Source organism: Microcebus murinus, chromosome 14 (assembly GCF_040939455.1).
Source record: "Microcebus murinus isolate Inina chromosome 14, M.murinus_Inina_mat1.0, whole genome shotgun sequence".
In the NCBI taxonomy this organism is placed as follows: domain Eukaryota; kingdom Metazoa; phylum Chordata; class Mammalia; order Primates; family Cheirogaleidae; genus Microcebus; species Microcebus murinus.
In genome coordinates, this window is record NC_134117.1 from 10,437,887 (window position 1) to 10,456,015 (window position 18,129).

Sequence of the window (18,129 nt, forward strand, 5' to 3'; positions counted from 1 at the left end):
AAAAGTTACAAGAGAAATATATGCTTTAGAAAAAATTCAAGAAATATAGACAAAAAAGGATGTAGGCCAGGCACCGTGGTTCATACCTGTAATCCCAACACTTTGGGAGGCTGAGGCAGGATTGTTGAGGCCAGGAGTTTGAGACCAGCCTGCGCAACACAGGGAGACCTGGTCCCTAACACGGACAAAAAAATTAGCCAGGCATGGTGGCATGCCTGTAGTCCCAGCTACTTGGGAGGCTGGGATGGGAGGATCTCTTGAGCCCAGGAGTTCAAAGCTGCAGTGAGCTGTGACCTCCCCACTGCACTAGGTGACTGAGTGAAACTTTGCCTCAAAAAAAAAAAAAAAAAAAGGATATAATAAAAGTTAAATCTCTCCATCTTAACTCCCCAGTTTCCCCCCAAATCAGGAGTTTTTGAACTACACTGTGCAAAGCCCTAGGGCTCTGTGGAAGCAGAAGGTGGCTTCCTCAGGAGAGACCAAGTGGACAGGGTCCCAAGGAGCCCCAACCCCACCCTACCCACCAACACCATCTCAACCAGAGCAGCCCTGCTTCTATGTTCTTACATACTGGATTTCACAGATTTTGAAATAAGAGTTCCACTACTAAAATGAAATTTGAAAACTACATGATTAAATTATTTTAAAGATATTATCCAGCTCTAAAAATGCCTGTTTCTGGCCTATTGAACCAAATCCTCATATTTTTGCTATTACATTTATTATCAGGTTTCCATAAAATGCCCTTTGATTTCACTTTACCTCTAGCTCAAGATCCTGAGGTTCCATTTCAGAAAGTGACAGCACAGCAATTTTGGTAACTTTACAGACCTCATGGTCTCCTGGGAGTTTGCCCACCAATGCTTTCTGGCGAATTAGAATAAGCCACCATGGCAGATCTGTAAAAGAAAAGTTGTATTAATGTCTGGTATTTATAGAGTGTTGTTGTTCTGGCAAGTTGAAGGTGAATAACCTAACAACAATAAACAACAAAAAAAGTGTGCATCACTTTTAGCAATACCTAACAAAACAACATATGTACTAACCTTTTAATATAGCAATTTCACTCTTTAGAATTTACTCTGAAGATATACCTCAAAAACAAAAGTATATATACTCAAGCCCATTCATTGCAGCAGTTTATACCTGAAAAATGCTAAAAAGAATATAAATGCCCAAACACAGGAGAGTGGTTGAATAAACTATGGCACTCCATGCAATGGGATACTATGCAACTGTAAAAAAGAATTAGAATGGGCCGGGCGCGGTGGCTCACGCCTGTAATCCTAGCACTCTGGGAGGCCGAGGCGGGCGGATTGCTCAAGGTCGGGAGTTCGAAACCAGCCTGAGCGAGACCCCGTCTCTACTAAAAAAATAGAAAGAAATTAATTGACCAACTAAAAGTATATATACAAAAAATTAGCCGGGCATGGTGGTGCATGCCTGTAGTCCCAGCTACTCGGGAGGCTGAGGCAGGAGGATCGCTTGAGCCCAGGAGTTTGAGGTTGCTGTGAGCTAGGCTGACGCCACGGCACTCACTCTAGCCTGGGCAACAAAAGTGAGACTCTGTCTCAAAAAAAAAAAAAAAAAAAAAAAAAAGAGAAAATAAAAATAAAAAATAAGAATTAGAATGATTCTATGAATAAGGAATGATTCCTGGATGCATTAAGTGGATAAATTGGATATATTATTAATATACAGTAATCCTTTGGTATCTGTGGGGGACTGGTTCTAGGACCCTGCACAGATACCAAAATCCACCGGTATTCAAGTCCCTTCCATGAAACAGTGCATAATTTGCATATAACCTACATATGTCTTCCTGTGTACTTTAAATCATCTCTAGATTGCTTATAATACCTAATACAATCTAAATGCTATGTAAACAGCTGTCATACTATATTGTTTTAGGAATAATGAAAAGGAAAAAAGTCTGTACCTATTCAGTACAGATACAACCATACACTTTTTTTTTAATATTTTCAATCCATGTTTGGTTGAATCCATAGATGCAGAACCATAACACGGAGGCAGACTGTATATAATAAGGCCATATTATAATAATATAATAAAATATATTATTAAATCAAAGCACAAAAGAATATCTAGAGTGTGCTACCTTTCCTGTGAGAAAGAAAATATGAGGTTATGGAGAGAGAGAGAGAAAGGGGGAGGGTGGGATATGCACCACATAAGACATTTTGACCAGTGACAGACTGCATATCCAACAGTGGTCCCACAAGATTATAATAGAGCTTAAAAACTCCTATAGCCTAGTGGCATCATAAACATAGTAGCACAACACACAATTCGTGTGTTTGTGGTGATGCTGGTATAAACAAATGTACTGTGCCGCCAGTCTTATAAAGGTATAGCACATAAAATTATGTGCAGTACATAACAGTTGTTAACAATAAATGACTATGTTACTGGTTTATATATTTACTATACTATACTTATGATTTTAGAGTGTACCCCTTCTACTCATTAAAAAATAAGCTGTAAAACGGTCTCAGGCAGTTCCCTCAGGAGGTATTCCAAAAGAAGTTTATTATTGAAGAAAAATATTTTTATGTCAATTTAGTGTAATCTGAGTGCACAGTGTTTATAAAGTCCACAGTAGTGTACAGTAATGTCCTAGGCCTTCACATTCACTCACCACTCACTCCCTGACTGACCCAGAGCAACTTCCTGTCCTGTAAGCTCCATTCATGCTAAGTGTCCAATACAGGTATACCATTTTTTATCTTTTTTTTTTCATTTTTTATCTTTTATACAGTATTTATACTGTACCTTTTCTATGTTTAGATATGTTTAGATACACAAATACCACTGTGTTACAATTGCCTGCAGCATTCAGTACAGTAACAGGCTGTACGTGTTTATACCCTAGGAGCAAAAGGCCATACCATATAGCCTAGGTGTGTAGTAGGCTACACCATCTACGTTTGTGTAAGTGCACTCTACGATGTTCCCACGTGGTGAAATCCCCTAATGACGCATTCCTCATACCCAACATCAAGTATCCCCATCATTAAGTGATGCATGACCATATATATCTGCTTGTTTGTACCAAAAAAGAAAGAGAGATATGCCAGAAGTTGATGAGATTGGTCACCTAGAGAGAGCAGGTGGAAATGGGGTAGGAAGGAGGAGGAAATGGAAATGGGATAGAAAGGGCGAGGGCAATGACAGTTCTCTGAGGATACCCTGGCAAATGACTGGTCTCCCAGGGTAGCTCTGACTCTTAGAACAATGATAACATTTCATGTATCCCCTAAAATAAAGAAATGTGGGGGGAACTCAAAACACAAACCCAATTCTATTACAAACTGAAAACTGAACCACACTGTAGGAGACAGGGAAGAAAGTTACTTATTTTCTAAATAACTTTAGAAGAAAGTATTTTGTAAGGATAAAGCCAAAAGAACTGTATTCAACATAGTATTCTGGTTGGAAAACAATATTTTGTAAGGATAAAGACAAAAGCCCTGCATGCAGTATTGTACTCTGGTTAGTAAATTTATTTTTCAGAAGGATAGGAGTCAGCAATTCTGAAACTACTTTATGTGTACACTAGGATTGAGCAGATAAGTGAACACTGAGGAGAATGTGGAGAAAATGGTAAAACAAATGAAGGAAATCTTTAATAAATACCAGAGAGAAAGAAGCAAACACCCAAAGGCCCAATGGTTATCTTTCCAATCCAAATTTCTACTTCTCACAAAAGATTTTTAATTAAATGAATGATAGTCTATGAAAAAAGCAATTTTTCAATTTATGAGGCTACACTGTTAAAAAAAAAAAACTACACCTAAAACCAGAAATTACTGAAACAGTGTTTCAAGAATTTATTATAGAAAAATAACATGATATATATTTCCCATATGAAAAAAAATTTTTTTAAGATATATAGTATTTCAATTTCCCCCAAAATATTAATCAACCATCATTTTAAGAATACATATGCTTTAAGCATTTCATAAATACAAAATTTTAGAACATTTCGTAATCCTTTAAAAAGTAGGGTAGAAATGTATTCCAAAGTTTCAAGGCTTTTACAGGCCATTTCACTATTCAATATCCCAAAATACTAACTGAGGACTTATCATGTGCTGGGAAATCTACTGGGCATGGAGAGAAGTTACCAAGCACCTAACTTATAATAAACCTAACACATAATAAGGCACATAGCATATAATAACCTGTTGCATGTCAATAAATTTTGTTGAATAAAAGGAAATTCTTACAATAGGTCTCTTAACCTCACAGGAATAATTTCTATTTTATAGTGAGCAATTCAGAGTCTGCAGTTGACCAGAAAAGCCAAGACAAAGCTCTCTTCCTAGTTTGCATCTTCTTGCCCTGATTTCCTCTGGATTCATTTCATAACACTGTAAATTATGATTTTAATCAATTCAGCAAAAACACAATATGCATTATATCAAATATAATAAATCCAATAAGCCATCTAATGGTATAATACCAAAAATATAAACATTTCAACTTTCAGACAGAGGTTTTACCCCATACCCAAACTCACTTGGAAAAACAAAAAGCATCCTTTTGTCAACAAAAACATTGGTATTGCCAATATTTAAACTCAACTTACAAACTCAAATATATTTTAAAGTAAAATATGTGTATTTTTAGAATTAACTACTCATACGCAAAAATGTGAAAACTTGAGGTGCTTCTTTAAAAAAAAATGCTACAGACTGACATTCTGCCTTAGAGTTATGATGAAGAGTAAATCTGAGAAAGTATAATGTAAATGATCTCAAATAACAGAAACAAAATTTCATAAATAGCAGTCTTCCCTATTCAAGGAGGCTTCAAGTGTCCTGGACTTTGAGGTCAGAACTCAGACTCAAATTTTAGTTCCATTACTTATTTCTTGGGTACCTCACAGCATAATATGTAACTGCTTCAATTCTCAGTTTTCTCATCTGAAAAATGGGATAAAACTGCCTACTTTGGAGAGTAGCTATGAGGATTAGTTTTTATAATTCATGTTCTTATTCCTAAGAGTTAATGTTTACTGAACATCTATGATAAGGTAAATATCACAAGGTATTTACTGATACTTCTTTTTTTTTTTTGAGACAGAGTCTCACTCTGTTGCCCAGGCTACAGTGCCGTGGCGTCAGCCTAGCTCACAGCAACCTCAAACTCCTAGGCTCAAGCAATCCTTCTGCCTCAGCCTCCCGAGTAGCTGGGACTCCAGGCATGTGCCACCATGCCCAGCTAATTTTTTCTATATATTTTTAGTTGGCCAATTAATTTCTTTCTATTTATAGTAGAGACGGGGTCTACCTCTGCTAAGGCTGGTTTTGAACTCCTGATCTTGACCAATCCTCCTGCCTCAGCTGCCCAGAGTGCTAGGATTACAAGCATGAGCCACTGCGCCCAGCCTACTGATACTTCTTAACACCCTGGTAGTAGATGCTATTTCCACCTAACAGTTGAAAAATTAAGAACATTCAAATAACCTGCCCCAGGCAACAGAACTGGTAACTGGCCAGATAGGATTTTTCAAAAATTTTCCATTATAGACATTTTCAAACATACACAAAAGCAGAGGGAACAATAAATCCAAATTCACCCACCCCTCAGGCTCAACAGTCATTAATGTATGACTCACAGTCTTCTATGACATTCAACTTTTTTCCCCCCAATGATTCTGTACCTTTCTTTTAGTTGAAAAAAAAAATTGCAAATCTGGAAAATAAAGAATAAACCCCATGAGCTTTGGTTAAATACCTGAGTCACAATCCTATTTGAGAATCCATTTTCTTCAAAAAATAAATGGCAAAAAAGGTTTTTGATTTTACCATAATCATATGTACCAATATTTTTTCTTTTCCCAGTAAATTTAAAGGAAAGTTGAGAGAGAAAAAATTGCAACCACCTATCATACCATTTTCCAAAGAAGAGAGAAATTAAGGTAAATTACTTAGATTATAACTAGTAGATATCTATTTCCTTATGAATTTTAGTTCACTTTTTTCTTTTTGATCAACTGTGACATTGAAAAGAATAAGGGAGGAAACTAATATCAAGCCTTTACCATGTGCTAGACCATTTTCCATTTATTAAACTTTGGCCTATGGGAAAAAGCATGGACTCCAGATGCAATACCAAAGGTGAAAGAATACATATGGGTCAAGAAATGAAACCATACTATATACTTAGAAAAATTTTTTAAACCTTGAGAAACCAATAATAATAAAGAATAGAGTCCCACGGATATAAATATAAACATACAATAAGCATTAATATAAGCCACTTCCATATATAACAGAAAAAGGTCTCAAAACATTAGCAGGAGAAACAAAGTCTATGGGAATAATTCCAATTAGAAATGTCTAATACCTATATGAAAAGTACCACAGAACCTTTGTTGAGAGCATGCAAAAATTAAATAAATGAAAGCACGATATGTCTGGATGGGCAGGCTCAGTATTACTCAGTATTTCCAAGTTGTTGGCATCTCTCAAATTAATCTTGAAATTGAAAGCAATTTAAGTCAAAATTCTAGTGAGATTTTTAGTGAAATTTAAATCTATTATAAATTTCCCTTGAAAGACTAAATGTGTGAAAATATCCAGTAACACTTTCAAAAAGAAATTGAGAAAGTACTTGCCTTCCCAGATAGCAAAATGTACTCTAAAACTACAGTAAATAAAACAATGTGATACTGGTAAAGGAATGGACGAATGAATCACTAGAACAGAGAAGCCAGACACAGACCCATGTAAACGTGGGCATCTAATAAATGATGATAAAGATGAGAAAAGGTTAGCGTGTCAACAAATGGTGTTGAAATAACTGGTTCTCCATATGGAAAAAAGTTAAATTCCTTCTGCAAACCATACCCCAAAATTAATTATAGATGGGCTAATGCTAAAAATACAAACAGAAAAAAACAAAACATTAGTAGAGAATATAAGAGACTTTTTATAATCTTAAAGGAGAAGGATCTTTGGAAGCATGCTACATAATCCATAAATCACAAAATGGACAGATTTATTATATGAAAATAAAACACATCTGGATGGTAAATGACACTGTAAACAAAATGAAAATCAAATGATAAATAGGAAATTATCTGCAACACATATGGCACACTAAAGGTTAGTATCTATAAAATATAAAGAGCTATATCAATCAATAAGAAAAAGGTAATATCCCAATAGTAAAAAAGATATAAATCTGCACTTTATGGAAGGAGTACAGACAAACATAAAACACATAAGTAAGCTCAGCAATAATTAAATACACATTAAAATAGGAATATCACTTTTTCTCTAACAAACTGTCAAAAAGAAGGCCGGGTGCGGTGGCTCATGCCTATAACCCCAGCACTCTGGGAGACTCTGGCAGGAAGATCACTTGAGGCCAGGAGTTTGAGAGCAGCCTGAGCAACATAGTGAGACCCCCATCTCCACAAAAAATAGAAAAATTTTTTCTGTAGTCCCAGCTAGTTGGGAGGCTGAGGCAAAAGGATTGCTTGAGCCCAGCCCAGGAGTCTGAGGCTGCAGTGCGCTATGATGATGCCACTGCACTCTAGCCTGAGCAACAGAGTGAGACTCAGTCTCAAAAAAAAAAAAAAAAAAAAAAATTGTGAAAAAGAAATCTCTGGTAAACATAATACTCAGTGTTGGGGATGCCTCAAAATTCAAACTGTATATGCTTTATCCAATCTTTTCCTCTCCTAGAAATGTATTCTATAGAATTATTTGGAGAAGTTAGAAATATACACATATGAATTTTTAGTAGCACTTTTGAGACACTAAGTAAACTTTGAATATGAAATAATTTTTTAAGATGTAATAAGATTGTCATTAAGCTAAAGAAGAAAACCCTTCATATTTAGAGATACATACTGAAGTATTTGTGCAGATAAATATGATACCTAGCATCTGCTTTGAAATAATTTTGCAGCACAGAGTGTGGGGGCCATGGACTTGTTAGGAGTCCTATATACCAAAGGGACTATAAAAAGTGTATTTTCTGCCAAAAATGGAGGTTAAGATAGTACAGCCTGTTAATTCTCTAAATATATCAACATTAGTAAAAAGATGTAGCCATCTCAAGTAGTGTTCAAAGGAATAATTGAAATTATCACAGTGAAAAGAAAAATTATGACTTGAACACTGAGCTATTTCCAGGCAAAATCATTCACTCTAGAAAACAAAACAAAAACAAAAACAATCAAGGAAAATAATAGCAAACTCTATTCCTGGCTTGGCTTTAGGTGAAATCAAACAAAACCACTAACACACAAAAGTCTGAGAAGACCAATAGAAATGTGTATATTGAGTTACAGGGTTAAATGATCTAAATAATAGTTTTTATACTTAGAGTTTTAAAACAAGACAAACATAAAAGTATAGCATCACTATTGTTGAGCAACCCCAGTATCCATCAGGCATAATTTTATAATAAAATTTTTTTAAAGCACCAAAGTAGCTATCCTACTATCCTATCTACCAGGGGGGAAAAGCCTTGGTTCAATTAAAGCTGCCATGTTGAGATCAGGATGTACAGTACAACAAGGAATCAAACGCTGATTTAATCTAGCAAGGTCTAATAGCATAAAGATTTTTTTTTCAACTTTTTAAATGGGATTGGGGATAGGAGGAAGTCAATTTTGTAACCCTGGCACCTCCGGGAAAAGAGAAACAAGGAAACCTGACTTCCCCACATGATAAGAAAACTGATTAGGAAGTGATTATCTTGAAAAGCATGACCAGTAGGGCAAGCTAAAACAATACTCTGGAAAAGATTCAACTGTCTGCTCTATACAGTAAGTGACTCATTTAAAAGGGAATAAGCAATTGCAGGATACAGATTTTAATTTTTTTTTTTTTTTTGGTAGAGATGGGGTCTTGTTATATTGCCCAGGATGGTCTTTTTTTTTTTTTTTTTTTTCTGAGACAGAGTCTCACTCTGTTGCCTGTGCTAGAGTGCTGTGGCATCAGCCTCGCTCACAGCAACCTCAAACTCCTGGGCTCAAGTGATCCTCCTGCCTCAGCCTCCCAAGTAGCTGGGACTACAGGCATGTGCCACTATGCCCAGTTAATTTTTTTTTCTATATATTTTAGTTGGCCAATTAATTTTCTATTTTTAGTAGAGACGGGGTCTTGCTCAGGCTGGTTTCAAACTCCTGACCTTGATCAATCCTCGGCCTCCCAGAGTGCTAGGATTACAGGCATGAGCCACCGCACCAAGCCCCAAGATGGTCTTAAATTCCTGGACTCAAGCAATCCTCTCCAGAGAAACAGAACCAATAGGATATACACACATAAGAGGAGAATTATTATAGGAATTGCTCAAGTGGTTATGAAAGCCAAGAAGTCCCACCATCTGCCATTTGCAAGCTTGAGTACCAGGAAAGCCTGTGATGTCATTCAGTGCAAGTCCAGGGGGTCGACGGTGTAAGTTCCAGTCCAAGTCCAAGGACTGAAAGCTGGGCGGTTGATGGTTTACGTACCAGTCTGAGTCAGAAGGCCTGAGAACCAGGAGTGCCGATGTCCCAGGGCAGAAGATGGTGGATGTTCAGGCTCAAACAGAGACAGCAAATTCACGCTTCCTCCACCTTTTTGTTCTAGTCCAGCCCTCCAAGGATTGGATGGTACCTGTCCACATTGGTGAGGGTGGATCCTCTTTACTCAGTCTACTGATTCAAATGCTAATCTCTTCTGGAAACACCCTCCCAGACACACCCAAAAATGTTTTACCCGCTATCTGGGCATCCCTTCCTAGTCAAGTTGCCACATAATGTTAACCATCACATCTCCCTACTCACGACGTTACCTCTAGGGAGTCCTGCATCTACGTATTTCTAGATTTGGCTAACCACCCTACTGACATGTAGAAAAGACATTTCCACAACAATGAACATCTAGCAATCATTTTTATTTTTATTAAAATGATAGAGGGAATATATGAATATATTCCCATTTTTTAAAAGGTTAAATATTACAGGAGAACTAAAGCTCCCTTTGACTAATCTCCCCCACTCTTATGGAAATTCTTCAAATCTAATCCAAACCCCGCTGTGTTAGTTCTCTCATATAAGGAGACCAGCAGAGATGGAAAGTACTGGTTACCATTCTTGGCATTAGTCCTTTTCATTTTACTTGAGAGCTTAAAAATGACTTATGTTCATAGCATGCAGCCATAATTTATTTTGTGGATTCTATTTTCACTGCTCTTTTGGATGCTCTCCAATTTATCTCTCTATAAACATTCATGTGAGGAACAAAGGTAAAGATGAAGAGAGGGTGCATTTGCTAATAATGACTGTCATGTGTTTACCTCCTTGCAAGCCCCAATACTGCAGACCATATTCCTGGGGACAAAGAGTTACCCCCCTCCCCCAGGTTCACTTCTCCGGAGCATCCATGGAAGGCATGCTGGGAAATGACAAAACAGGAAGCATGCAGCTGCCTTAGCACTCACACAGTTGTACAATGATGACTCAAGGAGCCAGCATAGGGGTATTGATAATTATTTTCTTTTTCTTTCTTTCTTTTTTTCACCACCCTCCTCCACAGAGATGGGATCTTGCTGTGTTGCCCAGGCTGGAGTGCAGTGGGTATATTCAGAGGTACAGCCCCACTACTGATCTGCATGGGAGTTTTGACCTGCTCTGTTTCCAGCCTAAGCTGGTTTACCACCTCCTTAGGCAACCTAGTGGTCCCCCACTCCCAAGAGGTCACCATATTAATGCCCACTTTGGATGTGGACACCAGATGGGCAGAGGGCACTACAGCTCAGAACTTCTGGGCTCAAGTGATCCTTCCACCTCAGTCTCTCCAGTAGCTGGGACTACAGGCACACATCACCTCACCCAGCGAGAATTTATAATTACATAGACATGGCAATAAATACTAACCCAAAGACAGAGATGAACACTACAAAGTCTTTTGTAACATAATATTCAAATACAAATATTTTTCTTGAAGGGCTGCTGCAGATTATGCTTAAAGAGCCATAGAAGAATCTACATTTGCATCAGATATATCAGAGGATGAAGATGTGTTAGTAAAGTAGGAAAAAGAATTTTGGGCTGGGCGTGGTGGCTCACCCCTGTAATCCTAGCACTCTGGGAGGCCAAGGCGGGTGGATCATCTGAGCTCAGGAGTTCAAGACCAGCCTGAGCAAGAGCGAGACCCCAACTCTATTAAAAAGAGAAAGAAATTAGCTGGACAACTAAAAAAATATGGAAAAAATTAGCAGGGCATTGTGGTGCATGCCTGTAGCCCCAGCTACTTGGAATACTGAGGCAGAAGGATTGCTTGAGCCCAGGAGTTTGAGGTTGCTGTTCTAGGCTGATACCACAGCACTCTAGCCCAGGCAACAGAGTGAGACTGTCTCAAAAAAGAATTCTGGAAAGGTCTGCTCACCTTTCTTCTCTTTGAAGCTACCAACAAAAATACTCACGTATTTCTCTGTCGTTTGAAGTTGATGGTCTAAACAAAAAAAAAAACGTAAGCCAAGTGACTCACTGCTCTTTATATATTTTGAGGTTATGCTTAGGGGCATACAAATTTTAAATTGTCATATCCTCCTGGTGACTTGAACATTGTTATTTTTGAAATGTTTCTCCCTCTATGCTTCTTGCCTTATAATCTACTTTGATATCAGCATAACTACGTCAGTTTTCATGAGGTTAACGTTTGTGCAATTTTTTCCTCGCCTTTCATTTTCAATCTTTCTGTACATATGCATCTAGGTTATTTATCTTGAAAGCAGCATGTAGATGGATTTCACTGTTTTCCCAGTACGAAAATCTTTGGTTTTTAGTTGGAGCATCAAGTCTATTCACATGTAATTACTGATATATTTAGGAATCAAGCTACCATCTTACTATTTGTCCTATCTGTTCCATATATACCTCTTTTGCCTTCTTTTGGATTAAGTTTTTAAATCATTATTATTCCATTTCTCTTCTTTATTAGCTTTTTACAATCTTGTATTAAATATTATTCTGTTAGTGGTTATACTGTAGGGGATGATAACATGAACCCTACCCTAACTCATCAAAGCCTAACGTAAATTCGTACTTTTACCAGTTGCTGGACAATGAAAGGACTTAGAATACCAACCCTTCTAAACTCATTATTATTGCTGTGTATTTTAATTCTACATTAAATCTAAACCCCACAGGAAGCAAAATTCATTTAAATTTACTAACTTATTTCCCCTTTCCATTGCTCTTCATTCCTTCCTACATCTCTTTGCTCCCATCTAGAATCACTTTCCTTTTGCCTGAGGAACTCTCTTTAGTATTTCTTTTAGTGCAGAGACTGCCGTTGACAAGTTAGTTCAGTTTTTGTCTGTCTCAAAATGTCTATTTTCTTTGCTTTTTGAAGGCATAAAATTCTAGACAGGCACTTTGAAGATGTCATTCCATTATCTTCCAGCTTGCATTATTTCTATCAAAGCTTACTACTTGTCTTTGAATTTAATGTGTTTCTTCTTTGGTTGCTTTTAGGATGTCCTCTTTGTCTGTAGTTTTCATCAGTTATACTATGAAGTACCTGAATGTGGTTTTCTTTTTATTTTTCCCCTTGGGGTTCATAGTACCCCAATCTGTGGTTTGTATTTATAATTATAGGTGGTTTTGGAAAATTCTTAGCCATTATTCTCATCAAATACTGCCAAGTCTGTTGCTGTCATGAACAGAATCTCTAATTTTCTTCATGTTTTTTAAAGTGTGTGAAATCTTTAAATGACCCCGCGATGGTTAATTTTATCTGTCACCTTCACTGGGCTGATGCCCAGATAGCTCAGTAAAACATTGTTTCTGGGTATATGTGAGGATTTTCCAAAGAGATTAGTATTTGAACTGGTAAACTGAGTAAAGACTGCCCTCACCAATGTGGACAGGTGTCATGCAATCCATTGAGGGCCAGAATAGAGGTCGGTCTGTCTGAGCTGAGACGACATTTTCTCCTGCAGTCAGGTATCAGCACTCCTGGTTCTCAAGCCTTTGAGTTTGAACTGGAACTATGCCATCAGCTTTCTTTCACCCACTTACAGATGGCAGATCCTGGGACCTCTCAGCCTCCATCATCACATAAGCCAACCCCCCACAATAAATCTCTTTATGTAATAATCTCTATACATATTCAGTCTGTTTATATATACACTATTGGTATGCATAGTTGACCTATAAACAATGCAAGGGTTCAGGGTGTTGACACCCTCCTGAAATAAAAACTCCAGATATAACTTTCATTTCCCCAAAAACTACTAATAGCCTACTGCTGGCGGGAATACCAATAACATAAATGGTTGACTGACACATATTTTGTGTTATATGTATTTTATACTATATTCTTACAATGAAGTAAGCTAGAAAAAAAAATGTTAACAAAATCATAAGGAAGAGAAAATATATTTACTATTCATTAAATGGAAATGGATCATCATAAAGGTCTTCATCCTCACTGTCTTCACATTGAGTAAGTGGAAGAGGAGGATGAGGACAGGTTGGTCTTGGTGCCTCAGAGGTGGCAGAAAATCCACATGTAAGTGGACCCACATAGTTCAAAACCATGTTATTCAAGGGTCAACTGTACACACACACACACACACACATACACAGAACAGGTTCTGAAAAGCCCTTACTAATACAGATTTTGGTACCAAGAAGCGGGAGGGCTGCTGTAACAAACACTAAAAAGTGGAAGGAGCTTTGGAACTGGCTGAAAAGAGTTTGGAGGTGCATACTAGAGAAGGCCTACATTACCATGAATGAACCTTTCAAGACAATTCTGATGAGGGCTCAGAAAGATGAGAAGGGGGCTGTAGAGAAAGCCTCAATCTTCTGAGGGAATACATAATCCTGAACAGAATGTTAGTAGAAATATGGACAGTAAAGGCCATTCTGATGAAGTCTTCGATGGAAATACGGAACGTGCCAATGGACAATGGAGAGAATGTGATCCTTGTTATAATGTGTCAAAGAACTTTAAGTGTGTTCATGTTCTAGCATTTGGTGGAAAGTAGAACTTAAGAGTGATAAAATTGGATATTTAGCTGAAGCTATTTCGGGCAAAATGTCAAAGGTGCAGCTTGGCTCCTGACTGCTTATAGTAAAATGTGGAGAGAGAGACGTGACTTAAAGACAGAATTGTTAGGCAAAGAGGAAACAGAACTTAAAGATTTGAAAAATTCTATCCATACTGCAAAGTATGAGAGTGTTTAGGGGAGAACACTAAGGGAGTGGACAAGTGCCCCTTTGATAAGGAGATCAGTATGGGTGTGGACCATGGACTTCATCGGCCACCCCGGTGGAACCGCCAATTTGAGCTGCAGGGGAAGCAGTGGGGAGAATGCAGGACAGCTGTCAGACTTCTTGGATTTCACATGACAGGACCATAGAGCTATTTGGCTAAGAATGTGCATTATTCCTCAAGACAAGGGAAGAATGACCCAGAAGGTGATTCAGAGATTGTCAAGGCTGCCTCCTTGGCTTCAAAAGGGGGGCCATTTCCTTGCTTTCAACAGGTGAGATGGCCTTTGTCCAAAGCCATCAGGACAGACCCACCCAGCAGAGCCCTAGGGGCACAACCCTTGCTGAGTAGAGCTGTGGAGGCAGGACCCCCATCTCAGTGGGTCTGGGATATGGAACCTCTACACCAGTGGGCTTAGAGTACAGAACAGTGATCCAGAAAGTATTATTCTCAGGTTGGACTTACTTGGGCTCCATTATCTCTTTCATCTTTCCTATTTCCCTCTTTTCAAATGGAAATGTCTATTCTGTGCCTATCACACCACTGCAGTAGTTTGGAAGTACATAATTTGTTTGGTTTTGCAGGCTGGCAGATGAAAAACAATTTGCCTCAGGATGAATCATACCTTGAGACTCAGCCATATCTGCTTTAGATGATATTTAAATGAGACTTTGTATTTTAGACTTCAGAGCTGATCTAGAACAAGTCAAAACTTTTGGGCCTTTTGGGATGTGGGATGTAATAAATGTATTTTGCATGTGAGGATATAAATTGGGGCAGGGGGGTAAGGGCACAATACTATAGGCTAAATGTTTGTGTCCCTCCAAAATTCATATAGTCATTCCTCACTATCCATGGGGGACTGATTCCAGGACCTCCCACCCCACCCCACGCAGATACCAATATCCACAAATGTTCAAGTCCCTTATATAAAATTGTATAGTGTTTCCATATAACCTACACACATCCTCCTGTATACTTTAAATCATCTCTAGATTACTTATACAATACCAGTATTACACAAAACTTACACTAATACAATGTAAATGCTATGTGGATAGTTGTTAATACTGTACTGTTTAATTTGATTTACTTTTACTATTATACTGTTATTTTTATTGGTTTTTTTCCTGAATATTTTCAACCCAAGGTTGGTTGAATCTGTGTACACAAGACCCACAGATATAGAGGGCTGACTGTTTAAATCCTAACCCCCAGTGGTTATGGTATTACAAGGGGGAGCCTGTGGTATTAGGTTATGAGCGCTCCACCCTCACAAATGGCATTAGTAACCTTATAAAAGAGACCCAGGCGAGCTTCCTCACCCATTCTGCCATGTGAGGACTCAGTGAGAAGAGGCCATCCATGAACCAGGAAGTGGGCCCTCACTAAACACTGAATCTGCCAGAGCTTTGACCTTGGACTGCCCAGCCCCCAGAACTGAGAGAAATAAATTTGTTGTTTATAAGCCACCCAGCCTACGGTATTCTGTTATAACAGCCCAAATAGACTAAAATAGAAATATTACATATAGTTGACCCTTGAACAAAACAGGTTTGAACTGCATGGGTCCACTTATACTCCAATTTTGTTGAACCAAACGCAGACTGAAAATACAGTATCAGAAGAATTCGAAACCCACACATACAAAGGGCTTACTTTTTGTATACCTGGTTCCACAAGGATTACTGCATGACTTCCGTATGCATGGACTTTGGTATATGCAGGTGGTCCTGGAATTAATCCCCCCCCTTATACTGAGAGACCAATGAACTATATATATTAATATGCAGTACATTCTAAGAGAATCTAATAATTGGGAAAATATCTTAAATTCCAAGACAAATTGTGTTCCAATTTGAAGGATTCAGACTTATTTGCAAATCTTTGATACGAACATAAATTTAGTCCTAAGTGTCCATAAAAAGCCACTTTATTGATACCTGTTACATAAGCTATTAATTGGCCATTTAGCACTTTTAAATGAATATAACCCTGAGTCTATAAAGCAGGTATTATGCACACTGATACAGGAATTTAAATTTCCACTAAAGATATGAATTTGTGGTATGGGTTTTTTTTGGTTTTTTTTGAGACAGAGTCTTGCTTTGTTGCCCAGGCTAGAGTGAGTGCCGTGGCATCAGCCTAGCTCATAGCAACCTCAAACTCCTGGGCTCAAGCGATCCTCCTGCCTCAGCCTCCTGAGTAGCTGGGACTATAGGCATGTGCCACCATGCCCGGCTAAGTTTTTCTATATATATATTAGTTGGCCAATTAATTTCTTTCTATTTATATTAGAGACAGGGTCTCACTCTTGCTCAGGCTGGTTTCGAACTCCTGACCTCCAGCAATCCACCCACCTCGGCCTCCCGGAGTGCTAGGATTACAGGCGTGAGCCACCGTGCCCGGCCATGTGGTATGTTTAATAATTTTTTTGTTTTATATTTATAGTCATTTCAATTTTTTTTGAACTACATTAAGATAAAATGCTTTTTCTTCCTCTAATGGAAACAGAGCACCACATATCCCCAAATATATTTCAGGAAGCACCATACATCAAGTAAATGGGATAACAAGTAATGCTACCACACCAGTGCTGGTTTTTTCAATGTCAGGTACCTGGTAGCTAAAGTACATTACATCAGGCTTTTAACGCTCCCAGTGACTAAACAGCTAATTATTAATTTGTTCATCTTCTAAACATAGTAGCTATTCAATGTTTCTTGACTGGTTGCTCTGTTGCTTACTAAAGTTTCCTAAGTCAGAGTTTATAGAAAATTGACAATGACTCATAGGCACAGCATCTAGGGCAAGAAACATTTTTAATAGGCTCTATTTCAAAAGCACCAAATGGTGCAATTAGAAGCACATTCAGCTTAGCCTGTGAAGCTTAAGACTGAAGTAAAATTCCTAATAAAGATCTGCCATGAAATGAAATAATCTTGAAATAATCTATTATACTCTATAAACTCTTTTGTACCTATAAAAATGAAAAATTCAGGAAACTAGAAAAATCTAACTTATAAAGTATCATTAGGCAAAATGATATTTCTATATAATAGTATATTTTTTAGATAATTATAATTTATCCCTCTAAAGTACTAAGATGTTTTCTTATATGTTTCTTATAGGTTTTAAAAAATTAAAAATTTTAATACATAATTTTCTGCCTATTAAACTCCAGCATACTAAAGATAATCAGGATTTTATTCAAGAAGCAAATTTATCATGAAGATAAATTACTGCTTTGAAAAGCAGCATAAGAATGCTTCCAGGTTAGAGGTGATTGGTCCCTACACAAAGGGACTCAAGCCTTTATCTAGGCTGTTAACAAACCTGATAACCAAGTCCATTAAACATTCTTTGTCTCAAAAAAAAAAAAAAAAGAGTCTTGCTTTGTTGCCCAGGTTAGAGTGAGTGCCGTGGCATCAGCCTAGCTCACAGCAACTTCAAACTCCGGGCTCAAGCAATCCTGCTGCCTCAGCCTCCTGAGTAGCTGGGACTACAGGCATGCGCCACCATGCCCAGCTAAGTTTTTCTATATATATTAGTTGGCCAATAATTTCTTTCTATTTATAGTAGAGACGGGGTCTCGCTCTTGCTCAGGTTGGTTTCAAACTCCTGACCTCGAACAATCCACCCACCTCGGCCTCCCGGAGTGCTAGGATTACAGGCGTGAGCCACCGCGCTGGCCCCATTAAATATTCTTCATATTTTACTCTTGCTGGTTATTAGTGGCCAAGTAAATGAGAACTTACTATGTTTATCAAAAATCCTCTTTCGTAAAAAATCAGCCCTGAGGCCGGGCGCTGTGGCTCACGCCTGTAATCCTAGCTCTTGGGAGGCCGAGGCGGGCGGATTGCTCAAGGTCAGG

At 38.0% G+C, this 18,129-nt stretch overlaps 1 protein-coding gene across 3 annotated transcripts in view; it reads right to left on the minus strand.

Moving 5' to 3' along the window:
• Positions 1-18,129, minus strand: part of INPP5F (inositol polyphosphate-5-phosphatase F) — a 90,428-nt gene that overhangs the window by 37,544 nt on the left and 34,755 nt on the right. For 2 of the 3 annotated variants that reach the window (XM_012739168.3, XM_076009749.1), the window contains exon 3: positions 763-899. The exons of the other annotated variant lie outside the window; for it this stretch is intronic. In XM_012739168.3, coding sequence (XP_012594622.1) covers positions 763-899 — 137 coding nt within the window. The remainder of the gene's footprint in view (positions 1-762; positions 900-18,129) is intronic. 3 annotated transcript variants of the gene reach the window in all.